This window comes from Macadamia integrifolia, chromosome 13 (assembly GCF_013358625.1).
Source record: "Macadamia integrifolia cultivar HAES 741 chromosome 13, SCU_Mint_v3, whole genome shotgun sequence".
Taxonomy (NCBI): domain Eukaryota; kingdom Viridiplantae; phylum Streptophyta; class Magnoliopsida; order Proteales; family Proteaceae; genus Macadamia; species Macadamia integrifolia.
The window spans coordinates 9,724,258-9,743,171 of record NC_056569.1 but is presented as its reverse complement, the minus strand read 5'-3'; the positions used below and the strand labels follow the sequence as shown (position 1 = coordinate 9,743,171).

General features: G+C 33.3%; 1 protein-coding gene and 1 long non-coding RNA gene across 4 annotated transcripts in view; one reads left to right on the top strand and one right to left on the bottom strand.

Moving 5' to 3' along the window:
• Window positions 1-2,826: 2,826 nt before the first annotated feature.
• Window positions 2,827-4,321, bottom strand: LOC122060183. Of its 3 annotated transcripts, none has more exons than XR_006134271.1 (3): window positions 4,194-4,321; window positions 3,584-3,668; window positions 2,827-3,173 (listed from the first exon to the last, which is right to left on the bottom strand). It is a non-coding gene; the product is annotated as an uncharacterized LOC122060183 (long non-coding RNA). The 3 variants fall into 3 exon arrangements; XR_006134272.1 differs by having other exon boundaries at window positions 3,584-3,659; window positions 4,194-4,256; XR_006134270.1 differs by lacking the exon at window positions 4,194-4,321 and having other exon boundaries at window positions 3,584-4,138.
• Window positions 4,322-11,781: 7,460 nt separating this feature from the next.
• LOC122059905 (tobamovirus multiplication protein 1-like) overlaps window positions 11,782-18,914 on the top strand; it is a 28,333-nt gene continuing 21,200 nt past the window's right edge. Inside the window, exons 1-3 of the mRNA XM_042622970.1 lie at window positions 11,782-12,092; window positions 13,403-13,453; window positions 15,875-15,908. Of these exons, the coding sequence (XP_042478904.1) occupies window positions 11,967-12,092; window positions 13,403-13,453; window positions 15,875-15,908 (211 nt within the window). The 5' untranslated portion in view covers window positions 11,782-11,966. The remainder of the gene's footprint in view (window positions 12,093-13,402; window positions 13,454-15,874; window positions 15,909-18,914) is intronic.

The window sequence follows — 18,914 nt, the reverse complement described above, 5'->3', positions numbered from 1 at the left end:
CAATAAGATAGGATGACTTCAATTTATATTTTTGATAGAAAATTTGTTATAGAGATTATGCAAGGAACGCTCAAGAAGGACAAGCAAAGAGAATACTCAAATGAATGCAGAAAGCAAGTTCATTTGAAGCCATAATTGTAAACATCTAGACTAGCTACCAAGAGCTAAAAGAATGCGTAGAGCACAATATTACGAACTGACTGGCCATGGGAGTTATTTACATTTTTTATGGATAATATATCTGTAATTAAATTAAATTATTCTCTAAGGTCTAATTTTGAAATAAGATAGAAGCGTACGCAAATGACTCACAACTTAGCTTCTCGAGCAAAAATATGAAAAATCTTTTTTTTTTTTTTTTTTGGTAGAATAAAATAGGAAAAATCAGGAACTCTAAAATTAATAACCTTGACTCTTTTCTTTGGGAAAAAAATCCCTGCTAAGTTGTGTGACACCCATGCCTAAACACAATGGGAGGTAAAATGACCACATCACTTTTTTTTTTTTTTTTGTTAATGTTAACCAAGGTGTCTGGGCCAGCTTACGCGCATCTCAACTAATTTTTTGGGAGACTAGCATAGCAATCCACCGCCACGATTTCTATTTAAATCGCAAATGAATAGATGAGGAATCAAACATGAACCTCACCCCCTATAAAATGTGGAAATTCTGCCCTTATTAATACTCTCACGTCTATTGTTATTTGCCCCCATATTAATGTAAGTGCCATGCGGCCTATATATCAACGATCTCCCACATTTTTTCTTTTATTTAATTCACTATTTCATTCTTAAGCAAAAAAATAATAATTCAGTATTTGTTTTGTTCTGGTAAAACTATTTTATTTTCTTATCAAATTAAAAAAACCTTTAAACAAACATGTGGTCCTTAACCACTAACCTGGTCTGTTCTTAACATCATTGCCATGGTAGACCATTAATAAAGCAGCAAGACCCAATGAATTATATATGTTCCAATCTATACTTAGCTATCACTAGAAAACAAACAATCTCAAAGTGCATTTTTTTTTTTAATCAAAATGAACGAGATAGGAAATGGAGAATTTTCGAATTGAAATTAAGAAATTAATTGAAAATTTATTACACTTGGAATTTGTTCAAAAACATACAAATATTTGAAGATTCAAATATCTCACAAACTCTTTTAAACTCCCACAACAAGATTACAATGAGAAATTTGAGTTAAAACTTTAAAGAGTCTTGGTTCATTTTTTGTTGGATGTATTAAATATAAGTAATGTTTGAATGTATATATATATATATATATATTTGCTATAGTATTCAAACTTTCGGTTTGACTAGTCCCACGGATTCATACTGACCCCATGACCTCATGGATCAGATGATACCGGGGTTTGAATGGTTACCTGAGATTTATATTATATAATAAAATTTGTTGAATTTTTACAAGCGTAAAACATCTTCAGTTCAATTTCACAACAACCAACTTTCTTTGAACCTATTTTCCCTACAAAATTAGGATGAATTGGATTTTGTATGTCATTGTAATTATTTGATAACCACGTCAGGTAATATTTACTCACGAAAATATATGGACATTAATATAACTATCTTATTTACCATTAATATTTTAATTCATAAACCTGGTTGTAACCAGGACTAGTGAAAAAGAAGTAACTTTACTTTTTTTTCCCTTTTAGTAGACCACACTTATTTTTTCATTTTTAGTCATATTATCATTTATGAATATATGCTTATTTTTAAATAATAATTTCCTAAAGTTTCATTACAAAATTTATGTATTTTTCTTATTTATCCTAATATTTTAAAATTTACCAAATGCCTACCATTTTGACCAATTCAATAAAATATTTTAATTTTCACATGAAGGAAAAAAATTAAGAAGCAGATGAAATTGAACCCAAAAACCCAAATGTGTGAAAGCTTTGGACACTACACAACATTTCTTCCATGAAGGGCTATCTTGCCACTCATTTGTCCTTGAAGTAGTACTCTATCACAAGTCATCTGTTACTCTATTTGTAATAACTTGAGCAATTTTATTTATAGAAATAGTACTAACGAAGGTCTTTTTAATTATGTTTGGGCAAATTTTTCTGCTCATGAGAGACCCTTGTTCCCACACATAGGGTCACACTCACATACCCTTAGACGTATAGGGACACTGTGATCATTGCACCCCCATTTATCTATGGAGCATGGGCCTCTCACTAATAGGATACTTTATCCAGACTCCGTTAATAATCCCTAACTTTATATATATATATATATATATATCAGAAAACTTGTCCATTGTTGTATTTTGTTATGTGACCCAAGTAGTAATATATAGTACAAATAAATTTTATAAATAAAGTAAAATTATATGATTTGTATGAATTACATTTTTAAGATATACTTGAGATTGCTGTTTTTTAGTATTTCTTAATAGGATTTGACCTAAACTTGATTGAAGCATGTGAAGGCTTGAAGAGCCATTTTTTTGAGTTGTTATTAATTCTGCCACACTAATGCACTTGAAGATTTTGTCATTAGTATTGCATTGTTTTAATCTGAAAGCACCATTCAATTTGGTTAATGGTGTACATTAACGGTAGTCATCTCATTCCCTTTTTTTGTTGAGCAAATCTTAAAAATAACCCTAGTCCTTTTGATTTTCAAAGCATCATAATTTGAGAAAAAAGAACGACTTTGAATACAATTGAATGGTGGAATGGGATTTGTGTAGCTATCCTCGTATAGTTGTTGGGTAAAGGATACATGACAATACCTTCTTTCCAAAAAACCATGTCAAAAGTTTGTAATGTTGCGAGGCCAATTAATATAAACTAACTTGATATGAATGCTCCCCCTAACAGGGTCAACATAAGAATTCATTCAACTAATATGCAAAATCATTCGGTTTTGCTTCTCACCGGAAATTATCAGTCCCAGCTTCAATAAAAAATTTTGTTCAAGCCCATGACCTCAAGGTTTCATGGAAGAATAGATGGGAGAAGCCATCATTCAGGAATTCCTATTATTAGGACCATGAAAGGTAGGAAATCGTACTCCAGATCAAAGCCATCAGCATTAGACTAAGCTGCAACATGAGCAAATCCAGTCGGTCACCACAATCCATTTGCCTATTGATACAAGGACGGTAACTTCTGGATGTTTAAGCCTATAATCCTTCAGAAGAGGATGTAGGTGGTAAGTACCAAGGAACATTAGCACAACATCAAAATTTATTGTAGGAATGAAAAATACTCATCTACACCAATCAAAAGAAACTTGTCTAATTCAGTTACTACACAATAAATATCAGATGAGATATGAGTGGAAGTCAAAAAACTACCAACATTCAGGGTAACTAATCATCAATAAAGAGATGTTGCAATGATGCTACACAACTTGGAGTAAGATGAGAAGAGAGTCAAGAATCATCTGTAGATATAAATCAATTATCAAAAGAAAAGATCTGCATCATAAAATAGAGAAAAAAATAAGGAAACTTTAAAGTTTTTTGTTAAAAAAATTAAAAAAATGCCACTGTAAGTTGGCTTATCTTTAATATTTCTTACAAACAATTACAAGTATACCTTGGGAAGGCTTGCTATTGGTGGAAGAACGACTCATTTATGAGCTTAAGAGCCACAACATATCATCCAACAAAGCCTGCAGTATCTACAAAAGGAACCCATTCAGCAAAACTAATGCTAAAAGTTCAACAATGAATCGGTTAAGCAACGAAAGTTTCCCAAATCTAAAGACTTAGATTGAAGGGGGAAAATTTTAAGGGGTAAAAAAAAAAATAAAATAAGAATATGCCAAGCCGAATCAGAATCCCTATAGCTCTAATAACTAAGTATAAATGCTCCAAATCTATTATCGAATGACATTCAGGTTTTTCTGACAATCAAATCAACATTAACCCCATATTTCTGACTGAATAATTCCTGCCCAAATGAGAAAACCATTTCCAAATCAACAGAACGACAAATTACCAAATTTGAATTCCAAGACAAACCATCAACATTCGTTCAATTTCTAAAAAATAAAAAAATATAAGAAAATCCTAGATCCATCTATTCTATATGAAAAATAGACAGGAGAGAGGAGAGTTTCTGAAAGGGGTGTGTGCGTTTGTGTGTGTGTGTGTGAGAGAGAGAGAGAGAGAGAGAGAGAGAGAGAGAGAAAGAGAGAGAATACCTCTTGGGGAAGAGACTAAGAGGTGTTGTACTCTGCTATCAAGAAGAAACTTAGGGAGGGAGATGAGTAGGAAGAATTAACTTTTTTTTTTTTCCTTAATTGAAAATGATGGGAGAGATATTTGTGGTGGGGTGGGAGGTGTCGTTTTCCAAAAGGACTCTTGGCGGGGAAAAGTTTGCCAAAATATTCCTAATTTAAGTAGTGAGTAAATGGGGGCACGTTATTCTTCTCCACGTTTAGGGAAGAGGAAGAGGGAGAGGGAGAGAGAAATGGTTGTGGATATTGGGGAAGGAGTAAATAATTATAGAGAGATTAATAGTGGAAGATAGATGATAAAGTTTGCTCAATTATTTGTAACTTAGGTAGTAAATAAATGAGGGGTATGTTTTTTTCCTCAACTCTTAGGGAAGAGGAAGAGGGAGAGGGAGAGATAATTATGGATAGTGGGGAGGGAGTGAATAATTATGTAAAGATTAATTATGGAGAGACAGATGGTAAAGTTTGCCCAATTATTTGTAACTTAGGTAGTAAATAAATGAGGGACATGTTTTTTTCCTCAACTTTTAGGGAAGAGGGAGAGGGAGAGGGAGAGATAATTATGGATAGTGGGGAGGGAGTGAATAATTATGGAAAGATTTAAATCTGGAAGGGGGCATTTGGCTCATATGGTAAAGTTTCAAAATATTCGTAATTTAAATAGTAAATGGGGGGCAATTAAGTCAGATAGTAAAATTTGCCCAAAAATACCAGTACATCTTTTTATAGGGTACATAGATATATATGATTTGATTGCATAAGTCATCTAGATCACCACTGTGGGTGATATAACTTATACAGTACCCATGATCCGTATCAATTATTGTTTTATAGTCATTAGTGATCAAGGATTTTAAAAACTTGTAATCAAGGGTTGTATCGATGTCTGTAAATTTGATTCGATTCAGATCAAAATTAGCCCTAAAAATATTAGAATCAATCTCTCAAATCTGAAAACCCAATGATCCGATCTTAATAACCCTAGAATCGGCTACTCCAGACCACTTAGAATCTGAATCAATCATAGCGGATTCTAATCTAAATCGATCAATTCTACCAATCCAACTGCAATTTTTAAAACAGTGCAAGTGATGTGGATAGGTCTTTGTTGTGATGTAGGTGTAGGACCATCCTATCAATTCTTGCAATAAGTTAGATGTATATACTTAGAGGTCTTAGGGTGGTGAACTGTTGATGCTTCCTAAAAGCCAAAACCTTAATTAGTTTATTAAAACCCTAAACACTGATAAGGCATTGATAAGACTTGCTGGCTTCCATTAAAATTATCATGCAAAGGAAACTTCCAAAAATTCAAGGAGTTTTGGCAAAGGGAAACATAATTGCACTCAGAACAAAGGCAAGTACAATAGGACCGCTACCCTATTGAGCTTCGCTACATGTGAAAAGGACAAGGACCGGTCATTTCATCTTTAGATTTTACCTTCCATCTCAATAAGGTAATTTTTCTTTTGATGCCTAGGCTGCAATTGAGATAATCGGCCAATTTGATGTTGAAAGCCTTGGGGTCCCAAAAGGCCTATAACATGAATTAAAAAAAAGAAAAAGTGGGTCTTTCTTCTTTTTATTTTTTTAATCAGCATTAATGAAGTAACGAGGCATGACATGTATAGCTAGGTTTTGTTTCAAGTATGATTTCAAATAGAATTAATTAAAAGTCACAAATTCAAGTAGTCGATTCCATTTAACTGAAATTTTCTTGCCTTGCCGGTGTTGTGCCTCATTCCTTGTATTTTTTTTTATTAAATTTAATTTTGCTCTGATCCATGTAATCGATCTCATTAAATTAAGATAAGGCTAGACTTCTTATTGTTATTGTAAATATTGATTAACATTAAACCGAAACACCATTTGCAATCCTTCCCCAACTTAGGTTTAAGGAATCAAAATCGGATCATCGATTTTGATCGAATCAAATTGGAATCCGCTGATTTTGATTCCGGCCAATCAAATCCACCATTCGATAAGGCCGTGTTTGGTAGCCAAGAGAAGAAAAGAAAAGAAAAGAAAAAGGTACACTTTTTGTACTTTTTTCCTTGGGTTAAGAATTTTTCTTTATACTTAGTATATCTTCATCCAAGAGAAGATTCTCCTTTTCAAATTGAAAATAACTCTGGGGAATTGTGAAATTTTCTTTTATTCCCCCAAAAATTTTCTTGCAAAAAACACAAGAAAACATGAGAAATTATGAAAACATAATAAGACAATAAATGAATGATTACACAATGATTTCCTATGTGACATCTCTCTCTTAAAATTCAAAATTTTTTGAATTTTTTTCTTTTCTTCTTTTGGTAATCAAACATACATACTCTTTTTATTTTCTCATCATTTCTTCTCTTTTCTTCTCTTTTCTTTTCTTTTCTTTTCTTCTCATGGTTACCAAACATAGCCTAAAGGAAAATGATCACCTTGCATGTGAATGGAGTGGAGCGTCTAGTTAGAAACAATTTATTTATTATTTATTTTTCTTATTGAAATGATAAATTTTAAAATGATCTCAAATGTTTGAGTATTTCCCAAAGCTTAGGAAAAAAAGATAGTCCTATTGTCACCAACTTATCGATACATCTTGATAAAAAGAAAACTTTTTTTTTGAGAAAACTTGCTGATACATAAAAACATAATGAAAATTTTAAGAGAGAGAGAAGAAAAATTGAAAAATGTTGCAGGTCATACATCATGGAAGTGACACAAAACTAATACATGCCATTACAAATAACTAACTATTGTTTTCTTTTATTGCTACAATATAAGAACCCCATGTAACATGGATGGAATTAATATGTGGTCCTTATATGATGGGGTGTATTTCACAAGAACTTAACTATTTATTTTTATTTTTAATTTTTTGAAGAATTTATTGTGGTTGAGATGATAGGACAATATCAATTAATGATTTCTTGTTTGGAGATCCAATCGATCTTAAGAGAATTTTCAATCCTCCACTAAGAAAGGTATCATCATAATCAGATTTCGGGACTCCCACTGCTTGGGAGATCTTCTCTTCATCCAGAAGGGGGGGGGGTTTATTTCATTCATTATGCAAATGTGAAAACATGTGTAATTCTCTCATGTATTTTTTATTTTTTTTGGTAAATAAAAAAAGGTTCTCCATGGTAGTGATCATAGCCCTCAGGACAAGTCCCCGTATAGCAAGCAATGCTTTCGCAGGACCAGTGGGCGATAGTGGGCATGCCAAAACTCAAATCCACAACTAGCCGACTTGAGCAGTGATGGGTTGAGGGCATTTTCACCACTAGGCTACCAACCCCATTGGTATGTATTTCACTATTTCTATTTTATCTCCCCACCCTCACCCAAAGAAAAAAAAAAAAGCATTTCACTATTTTGACATGGATATATTAGATTTTCATTCAATGGTTTGTCTTGAATTCTCCTTAAGACCCTTGAAGATAACTTCTTGTTTTGTTGGTTGGTGTCTTACCATTTGAATGCAGAATCCCAAAAAGTCATGGGTTTGACTCTCCTATCTTCACCTAGTGCCACAAGGAACCCTACTCTCTCTTCCCTCCTCCCTCGTCTTGTAGATGTGGTTAAAGTCCCATTGGGCAGCTAGATATCATACTCCATTTTTTTTTATACTAGGTATATCAATACAATATAAAACATAATGGTTATCTAATATTATATACTATTTATGAATACTTGTTCGGTATAATGTATATCAGCACAATATAAAACATAATGATTATGTAATACTACATACTATTTTATGAATACTTGTTACGTATAATGTATGTCGGCATAATATAAAACATAATGATTATGTTATACTATATACTATTTATGAATATTTGTTAAATATAATGTATATCACTACAATATAAAACATTATGTAATACTACAACAACAACAAACTCAGTTTTATCCCAACTTAATAATGATTATGTAATACTATTTACTATTTATGAATACATGTTATAAACCTAACAAATAATGAATATTCATGCTAGTCACTATAAGGTTGTCCCACATATCATGCTCACATCATTGCTCTTCTATTTTAATATACTTTATTTTTATTGTTATAAATTCTTTGTTGATAATTTTTTATTAAAATGAAATTAAGGGGAAAAAAAAGATTAGTTGACATTTTAGAAGTATGGATAATTGAATTGAGTTCGATTAAAATGAAAAATGTTAAATACAACTGGTAATCAATGTTACATGCCATCTCTCTCTCTCTCTCACACACACACACACACATAAATAGATAATGATAATTTCACAAGCCAAATGTTGATAATTCCAAACTCATCATAAAAGAAGTTGAACTATAATTTTCCTTTACCTTTCGTAACCAATTTACTTGTACATTTATGAAAAAAAAATTATAAAACACAAACATTATTATCAATACGACTTTGGTAATTCCAAGTGGATCCATTTTCTATGCTTCAATATCTGACTTGAACCTCAAAATTGACGAGAAGTTAATAGAAATCAAGAAATATTAGTGGTGAGTTACCAAATAGGGGAGACTCATTTAAAATATTCTAAAAGTATAATGACAATATCGTAATGATGTTTTTACTTAATTTCTTCTCTTTTTTATTATCATTACTATTAATGGCATTCAATCCATATTGTCAGTCATTGTTTAGCAATTGATTTCTATTCAATTTAGTGTATTAAAGATAATGACTATCTCTAATTTAGTAGGCAAATGCATATATATATATATATATATATATATAAGTTGATATTTTAAAAGGTTGCAAATTTAAATTCTTCTAAATGTAGTTATCTAATATAAATCAAAAAAAGTTTTTTTTTTGGTAACTATATAAATCAAATTCCACACTAGCTCTAAGAGGACCAACATGATAACAAATCTAATTATATATATGGTGCTTATCATGTAATTGAAAAATAATATTGTGTATAATTTTAAATTGGCATTAGGAGTCAAATCTAATTTGTAATGTTTTAAAGGAATAGGAAAATTAAGTTCCAACAACAATTTAAAACCCAATGTTTACATGTCAAATAAGACCATATAATGGTTAACTTTGCCGATTTGGCCTTTCCATACCCTTCACATTTTACTCGCTATATTTATTTCTATAATATTTATGAAAAGTTATTGCTTTAACAAGTCATATGATATATCTACGAATATCTATCAATTTAAATCTTTTTATCTTTCAAGTTAATATTGGCCCATAGGTCTACATGTTTGTCTTCTTTTTTCCTATTATTGTATTGAAAATATCAATTAAACTAGTTCATTTTTGGTTAAATTTTAGAAAGCAATATAGACACTTTGCATGAACAAGATGGCACATTCTTATTGGATATTTTTGTGTTTATTACTAAAAAATCTAAATCGATTGAATCATTATACTTAAACCTCGTTGCAACTCAATTAACCATATCCAAGTATTCATTAGAGGATACATTAGTCCTATTATGCCATTTCATTCCTTCTAATTAATGTCATTTTTTCTAGGGTTCATACCATAAGATTTGAACTAATGGCCTTTGAATACTGGTGTGCCAACCGGCCAACTTGACATATCATCCTCTCTCCTCTGTATGCTTTTAGAGCTGAATATGAAAACATTAGAAAAATTAGGTTCTTGATGAATGAGAGGCTTTGGTCCCTATCCTAGAACTTCATTATATTGGACAAATTCACTTAAAATCGTCACTAGCACAAAATTTGTGACAAAGAAATGGCAACAAATGTTCAACTCAAGGACAAGTTGCCAAGCAGACCCCCAAGATATGACTTCCATGATGTGTTCTACTTAAGTAACATCAACCTCACATATTTTCTCATATGTTTTTGTTATAAATTTTGGTAAGATATTTTAGCACTCATCCATCTATATGGTTCCTTCTTTTTTTTCATATGTTTTTATGAAGATTAAAAAAAAATAAAAAATAAAAAATAAAAAATAAAGAAAGAAAGAAAGTTAACCTCTACATCACAATAATCAATTGTACAACAAGTAAACTATTGGGTGTTTTTTTGTAGATCATGTGATTTGGTGATCATCATAGTTTAGACTAAGTTTAGTTACTTTTTCCTCAGCCACGATGGATACTTCATGATATAAAGTTAGGGAAGAGGATTTCCCATACCGGGTAAGGAGAGAGATTTCTTTTGTTACACCAATCACAAAGTGAAACAATAGAAAATCTATGGTCAAGAAGAGAATGTCAGTGTAGGACGCATATATCAAGATGTGAAAGGACATAGAGAAAACATTTTCATATTGTCAACATGAAGATCTGTTTCCCATAAAATTATTTGATTCTACATTTTCTGTCTTTGGACTCTTTTCTCTTTGAAGTTGACTAATGAAATATACCCACTAAATAGATTCACATAAAAATTTTCTTGGGTGCACTAGTAGGAAGAAGTGATTGTGACTTGTTGAGAGGACCACCCACGGTGTTCCTTATGCCTACCCACATGGTTTTTTTTTATTAATTATTTCTTCAAGAAGAGAGAAAAAATAATAAAAAATATTTTGTGAGTAAACATTGAAGAGGCCTCAGATTTAGAGAGATTTTTCCCTTGTGAATAATGAATAATATCACATACATTATTTAAAAAATCTTCGCTAAAACTTGTAGATTGTGATGTGTTGATCGGTTTGGTTTGATTTTGATTGACCACAAGCATAATATATAACAATTGTAAAATGGCAAATTTCCTTCATCAGTGGCTGGCTGAATGATTGGATAGTCCAATTGTGACCCCCTGTCACTCCCCATCTCTCTCTCTCCTATTGTGCGTGGTCACGGTGAATGAGAATACCTTAGGTTTTGTTTGGTTGCAATGAGAATTTAAAGGGAAGCGAAGTGAAATTTTCATACTTTAAAAAAAAAATGTTTATAATCATCATCCCATGTGATTGTATAAATTACTTATTTTTTTTGACTATACATAGTAATGATATATTTTACATATTATAGCAAAAGATTTTGGATGCAAAATAAAATGAAATTTTATAACTAAATATAGAATGATTTGAAGTTAATGTTCAGTCATATGGATAATGATTTCATATATTTATTTTTTAAGTATGAAAATTTCACTTATTTTCTTTTTTTATTTCCTTTACAACCAAATATAGCCTTAGCGAAATTGTGGATCATTGAATAATGAAAGCATTGAGAGATAACCGGTCTGGTCATAGTTGATCAACATGGTTGAACCAGCCGATGGAGCTAGTGGATCTGACAACCCACTTTCCCGCTATACCTTACGTGGACATTAAACACAGATGTCATCAGCTGAATGGGTAACGAATCCTCAACGCCCTAATTTAATAAAAAAGTCCGCCATGCGTGAGAATCCGACAAGAGACCCTAAGCTCCCTATAACGTAATAAACTAACTATAAAGGGGCTCAATAATAATATAATAAAAAAGGCGACGACTTCGAGACTTTGACGCCCTCCCTTTCCTATAAAATTACATTAAAACCCCTCATTTAAAGGAGAGAAAAAAGGTTTCCACTTAGAAACTCCCCTTGTCAGTTCCTCACTTCCTCCCAAATCAGCCAGCCGGATCTGCTGCTTCATTGAGAGAGAGAGAGAGAGAGAGAGAGAGAGAGAGAGAAGAAGAAGAAGAAGAAGAAGAAGAAGAAGAAGAAGAAGTTTCCAAAACGCCTCTCTCACCCTTCGCACTCATCAGAAAAACAGCGAAAGAGAGAGAGTGTGGGGTGTCTGTGTGAAGATGATGAGTCGGTGGGGGATGTTGTTAGCAATGGAGAACGGTCGTTGCTTCCCAAAGTTTTTGATGGGTGCCTATATCGCTCTTGCTTGTGTTGATGGTGCTATCGCTGCTGTTGCATTCTTTCAGGTCTCTTCTTTTTCAATTTCGGAACTTCTGCTTTTGTTTCCTTTGGTGGGATCATATTTGATTGTTAATTCAATAATGTGATTAGAATCGGAATTTTTCTGAAAATTTAGAATTTGAAATGAGTTTTACTGAGGATTTGAATCGGACAATGTTGTGCATTTCTGTCTAGTTGTCTTTGGTTATGGTTTATGGTTTTGGCGAGGACTTGGTCGTTTGATGATTAATGGAGATGCCTGGGAGACTGGTGGCCTGGACTGAGTCTTTGAGATTATGCTCGTTGGTCTTAAAGATAAGGCGTGAGAGAGATGCTTTGTTAGCATTGACAAGTCTGCTCTTGGATGAAAACTCATTCCCTTTGTTTTGAGTTCTTTATTCTTGTTTTTGTTCTCATTTCCCCGGGGGGGGGGGGGGGGGGGGGGGAGAAGGATCTACTTGTTGAGTTGAGTTGGAAGGATGCACTCCACTTCGACTAAAAAAACACAGAAAGTGCACTAGTGCATGAGTCTCTTGGTACTGCAAAGTCTGGGAGGGGCAAATGTATGCAGTCTAACCCTCTGCTTCACAGAAGAGGCTGTTTCCAAGTTTTGAATCTGTCACCAACATGTTGCAATTGTATAACATAAGCTTTTCAATATATCACAAAGCTTCGTTAATGAAGATGCTGATCACTGTTTCTATTAAAGATTTAATTTTGTTCATATCAATGAAAGGTTACTTTATTACCTAGTCCAAAAAGAAAAAGAAAAAAGACCACCATGTGTATACCAAGTGGGTACTGTTTAAAACTGCCTGTTTCATAGTTAAAATATCATTATAAGAGCTGTGCACCAAAGAATTTTTTTTTTGGGTGAATTGCAATTTTTTTTTTAAACAAGGGTGGGGTGGGAGAAGGGGGAGGGAGTGCACCGAAGATTAATGCTTGCTTTGAGTTGAATTTGAAAAAAAAAAAACTTCAAATATTTTCAGTTATTTATGGATGTCTATTGGTTTTTTTGTTATTTTATTTTTATATGTCATTTTCTTATTCTTGGACTTCTGTTGCTCTTTAGACATTGATTGCCTGCTTAAACTTATATTTTGTATTCATTGTGAGCTACTTCTTCTTCCACTGCTACTGGTTCTGCAGGGATTTGGTGAACTCGTGACCATTGTCCTTTAACATCAAACTCAAAATATAATACAATGTGATTGACCAAAAAAAATTTAATTGAATGTGTGAAAGCTAAGGCATGTTCAGATATCTTGACCATGAAATGTGAATGCTACATGTCACTAAACATACCATTAAAGATGTTGACTTTGTTTAACAGTTGATCAGGATTCACAAGCAGAATCAACAACTAGGCTGGACACGCCAAAAAGTAAGGAATATGTTCTTGTACTTTCCTCACTTGACTTTTTGGTCACTGTAGTTGGTATTTTGCAGAGTAAATACTGATATTCTTTCACTGTATTGGTCATTACTATTAAGGATTTTTTTTTTTTTTGACATGAGCTACAGCAGAATTTTTATGATCAAGTATAAGAGTATAAACACTGACAGAAGCCCACAATGCCCCCCCCCCACCAAAAAAAAAAAAAAAAAAAAAATTCAAGAAGAATAAAAGATAATAACCAGTCTCCGGTGGAGGTATAGAATTCCTTGTACTCCAATTGAGTGTAGAAGAACCCTGCCTGGCCAAAGGAACTATTAAGTCGTTTTCAGATATTGGCATCTGTTGAACAAGCAGTTCCCCTGCGATGAAAGTTATTTTCTATCCCTAATGACATGGGCAAAAACATCCAGGGCTCCTCTATTGAAGACCCAACTCATGAAATGCTAGTTGCCAAAACTCTTGCTGCTATAAGATTGGTGAATCCTTCTCTCACTGTAAACGCCAACCCTGTTCAAGCAGTTCTCTACTATTGAAGTGCGATTGAATCTATTGGATAAAATGTTATTGTGATGTCAAAAGGACTGCCGCATAACGCATGGAAAGTTATTATTACCAGTCTTTTATGCCATTTAGAATTTGGGGTAAATGGGTATTTGATTGGGATGACAAAATATATTTCTGAGATTTTGCACTTCCTTTCTTACCGGAAGTGAGGCTGAACATTGAACCAGAAGAAAGGAGGATTGGATGGAAACTGAGGGACTGGCATTAGAGATACTGTTTATTTCTTCTCTATTTTCTAATGGTTTCATATTCTCGGGATTAGTTCATGCATGACTCACAGTGTTTCATTGTGAATTGGATTAAATAATTTTGGATTTGGATTTCATAAAAAATAGGGGATATTGAAGAAATAAACTAAGGTTGCAGACCGAACTGATATTCTAAGCCATATAGATAAGATGGGCTACCAAAATGGACATGTGGCCCATCCAGGGAATTTTTTATCTATCTAATGGTTAGAATTTAGAATGGTGAATCATCTTATCCACATTGGTACAAAAGAGGGTGTGTCAGAAATGGTTCCCACAATGGGGGTGTAGGAAATTGTTGGTCTTTTTGAATAATGGGCTAAAGTACAACTCTGTTCATGGACTTTAAATATTACTTATTCCTAATTGCTCCATGTACTTTAAGACCATTGAAGTCCTATCAGGCCTAAAAAAGCTTCGAAATTAAATACGAACTCTAAATGCAATCCTAATGGAAGTAGGATTCCTACTGGTAAAGAACAGAAATTAAATAACAATTTATCTAAACAATAGCTGGACTCCTAACTTGACAGATAATAACTGTGCCATGTGTGGGACCCACAAGCCTTGAAGGCTAGGGGAGACCTGCTCATGAATGGACGGGGGTCTATTAAGCCATTCTCTTGGTGTGACTACAACCATTCTTCAAGGCTAAAAACCATTTGGAATAAAATTCAGGACTTAAGGAGTAAGGACTGAAACTTCTTACATAAAACTGAATTTAGTAAGAGACAAAACGATACAGTAAATCATGATAGACTTGAATACTCTCGGGCTTTGCCAAATATTTTCAGAATTGAGCAATTTATGGTTATTAAATAGACATTTAAATGATCTAACCATACCAAAATTAAGTTGGACAAGTTTTCACCTAATGACAGTTGGTCAAGACTTGGGAGATATTTTAGAAAAGCACCCGGATAGGCTACCTTGCAATTTATTTGGTACCTCTGCACTTTCTTGATTGACTAGTACTGAATTTCTGTGTAATTTAGTTATTTTGTTTGGTGAGAGGCGATGCAGTAATAATGTCACCGTATGGAAACAATTTTCTTTGGATTTCTACAGCTATTGCTTAACATTATATACTGGAGTGGATATATTTATCGTCATCCTTATCATTCGAACCTAACACTAAATATTTGGGGTCAACTATAGTGATCCTGTTCCTCTGTTCTGCCTGATTGATTGCCAATCGTATTCCTATTTTGTGGAAATCCAATTTAAGTATTTTGGTTTATTCTGCTTTCTTTCCTTTGTTGTCTAGGTTAATGGTTAATCCTATTAATCTCTCATTCTCTCACCCTGTTTATCTCCTCAGCCCACCAATGCTCTCTCTCTCTCTCTCTCTCTCTCTCACACTCTCACTCAGATATATTATGTAGGTCTTGCTCCTGTAATTTCCCAAAGCCAGGTGATATGTTCCATTTTTTGTTTTGCATCATTTTATCACCTTTATACTCTGACATGTTCCTTATGTAAGTGATCCATTTTTCATGATAAAGGATAAATATTTTTAAATCTCTTACTGTATTGTTTTTCCCATTGTTAGCATAGAGGTATGGTTTTTGATGCAAGTAAATGTCTATTACAGGTATTCCATCTCATGATTGGCATTTCCAACATAGGTAAAGTGTCATATGCTAACAATAGAGATGGCATCTATGAAATTTCACCTTTTTTTACAAGCTGGCATTATGTTTGATTTTCCCATACATGTATGTTATTAGTCATTTTAATAATCTTTGAGGTTCTTTTGCTATCCCTAATCACTTTCATATATTTTCTGTTGAGTTTCTGACAGTGTTGAAGTTTACCAGTTTATTTATTTTTTTGTTATGGAAGACGATTCAGAAAGATGCTCACATGGAGCATTTCTGTATCATCATATTCTTAAAGATGTCAATAATGTTGAGTTCATTGGTTAAGAGTAGTGTATAAAGATTACCCTCGTAGAAAACATATAAATTCTCTTCTAAATTTTTTCTTCTTTCTCCTTATAAAAGGAAACTGACAATATCCAATTCCAATATACATTAGAAAGTTGACATTTTTTTTTCTTTTTTTTTTTTTTTTTTTTTTTTTTTTTTTTTTAAATTTGTTGCTGGAGTGTATTCTGTAAAATGATATTGGCGCTTGGCACCCCCACACCCCCCCCTCAAAAAAAAAAAAAAAAAAAAAAAAAAAAAAAGGAAAAAAAAGAAAGAAGATATTTGACGTATGCTTTGCTGCCTGATGTGAAAGAGCCGGAGAGCAATGGGGTAATACTATGATTAAAGCTTAGGGAACTGGCTGAATTAATAATGGTGGGTTTATGAAGAGTTATGGCTGTCCTGTGATAGTATACATGGTTGTGGACATGGTTAAGAAAAATTGCAGCAAATAAAATGGAAGTATAATAAAGTGAGAGCTTACCAACAATATTGTATCTGTTTTTTCTAAGGATCACATTTAGATGGGCTTGAAAACATTGAAGGTTCGACAGATTTTGATGTGAAATCAAAACCATCAGTAAAATAAAATATCTTTTGTTAAGATATGTGTCACGATAAGGGGGTTTGTCCCTATTGTGAATTGTGATTAGTTGTTGACCTCATATTTGGTTTATTGTTTCTTAGTTAGGCTAAATTAGGTTAGTACTTTGTTTCCTAAATTGGTTAGATTAGGATTTCTGTTTCCTATTTCCACAAGGTCTCTAATTGTAAGGTTATTGATTTTGATTATTATAAACACACAACGAGGGGACTGCCAAATATATTGCCTGCTCCTCTCCTTGCAGTCTCTCTTCTTCTCTTCTCTCTCAATTTCTTTCTCTCCTCTCTCTTCTCTCAAGTTAATGGTTACAGATTCTTGGGTTTCTAACTTGGTATCAAAGCTGTAACTAGTAGCTGTTTTGAGGGTCGTTCAAAGGTCTCTTGCTACCGGTGAAACCCTAGTTCTTATAAGAAGAAGAACTAGGGTTTCGAGGAAGATTTAGTATGGAAATAAAAAAAACTCTGCTATCGATTGTCTCAGTTTGCTGCTTAATGCTCCTGAGTCCTTGGATTTTCTGCTATGTTGCTTTCGTTTTGATGTTTCTGAAGATCTCTTCTGCCTAAAGTTGATTCTGGGTGATATTTTATGGTTCTTTTGCTATTGGAGGAGATTGACCTAGGACTTAATCGATTTGCTACTGCTTGAAATAGGTTTTCTTTTACTGATGCAAACCCTAATTGAATCTAAGATTTGGTGGTTCTCGTTTAATCAAAGATTTGCTTCTGCTGGTTCGATCTTCTCAAGTTGATGGTTCTTCCGCTGGTTGCTGGCTGTATCAGTTAACAGTGATCACACACGGACTATTTGATCCTGGGTTTATGAGTTATTTGCAGTTTGAATCGAACCAACATCTTTGATTGCTGGTTTTCTCTTATCGATTGTTGCTGCTATTTGTTATGTTATCTGTTTGCTGTTCGAGGGTTGTTACTGCCTCGCAAGATTACCTCCCCCCTTGCTGTTTGTGTTCCACTGTCCATGTTGCTGGTTTTCCCTTTCTGTTCCACAACCATGGTTCTCTGTTGGAGTTGAAGGTTGAAGAAGGCTGAAAAAATCCCAATCGATTGGGCCTCAAGATATGTTCTTTTGTTTGTTTGTTTTTTTTTTTTTAAATTTCCGTAACCACCCTTACTTTTTTTACCTTTAATTTCTTGATACTTATAAGGCTGTAGTTGATTCTGAAACAACTGAAATAATTTTGGTTTTGCTCCAGGATGAGACTGAGATATTTCAGCTGAAATCACCGACCATCCAAAATTGAAATCCTTGAGACTTCTAATCCCATCAAAACCAGATTCCCTGCCAGTATTTTGCCCATGACTCTTCCAGTTCACATCAGATTCATGAGATCTGAATTTATCGGATAGTTAACTGAAAATCCCTTTTAGTGAAACCAAAATCGAGCAAAACAGATTAGTTTTGACACCAGAAGTTAGTACCAAATAAAATGACAGGAACAGGTCATTGCTCGAATCTAGATTTCTAAAATTAATAAAGAGGACTTAAACTATGACAAATTGACAATACAAAGCAACCCATTCGACATTGAAAATGAATATGGATTAGATATGTCTAATGCCTGACAGAAAACAAGAAATGTTAAAACTTGAATTCTTAAACTACATATGACTATTCAGGGTTGAAAAATTTGAATAAAACAAAAACCAGATTTAGACAACACAATGTCAAACAACCAAACTCCTCTCATTGTTCTGATGCCATTTGACACAATGTTGGTCTCATGCCCCAACTAAATACTTCTTTGGGCCATACAAAGATCCGTCCTTTTATGGTAGAGTTGGTTATTATGAATTTTCTCTGTTTCATATATCTTTTGGCTTGCATTTGTGTCTTGGTATTGAAATAGATGTCCATGATGGTTGGCATAGTTTTTAAGGTGGTAAGGCGACGGAGGCGTTTGAGGGTCTTTCAGAGCGCCTTAGCGATAATGTGGGCATAAAGCGTCGCCTTATCGACTAAAGCGTTCCTGAATAATTTTTTTTATAAAACCAATCTATTTGGCTCAAATTCTAGTTGAATCCTATTACTCATATGTTAAATAAATATTAAATGTTCATATTCATACCAATGTAAGATATTCA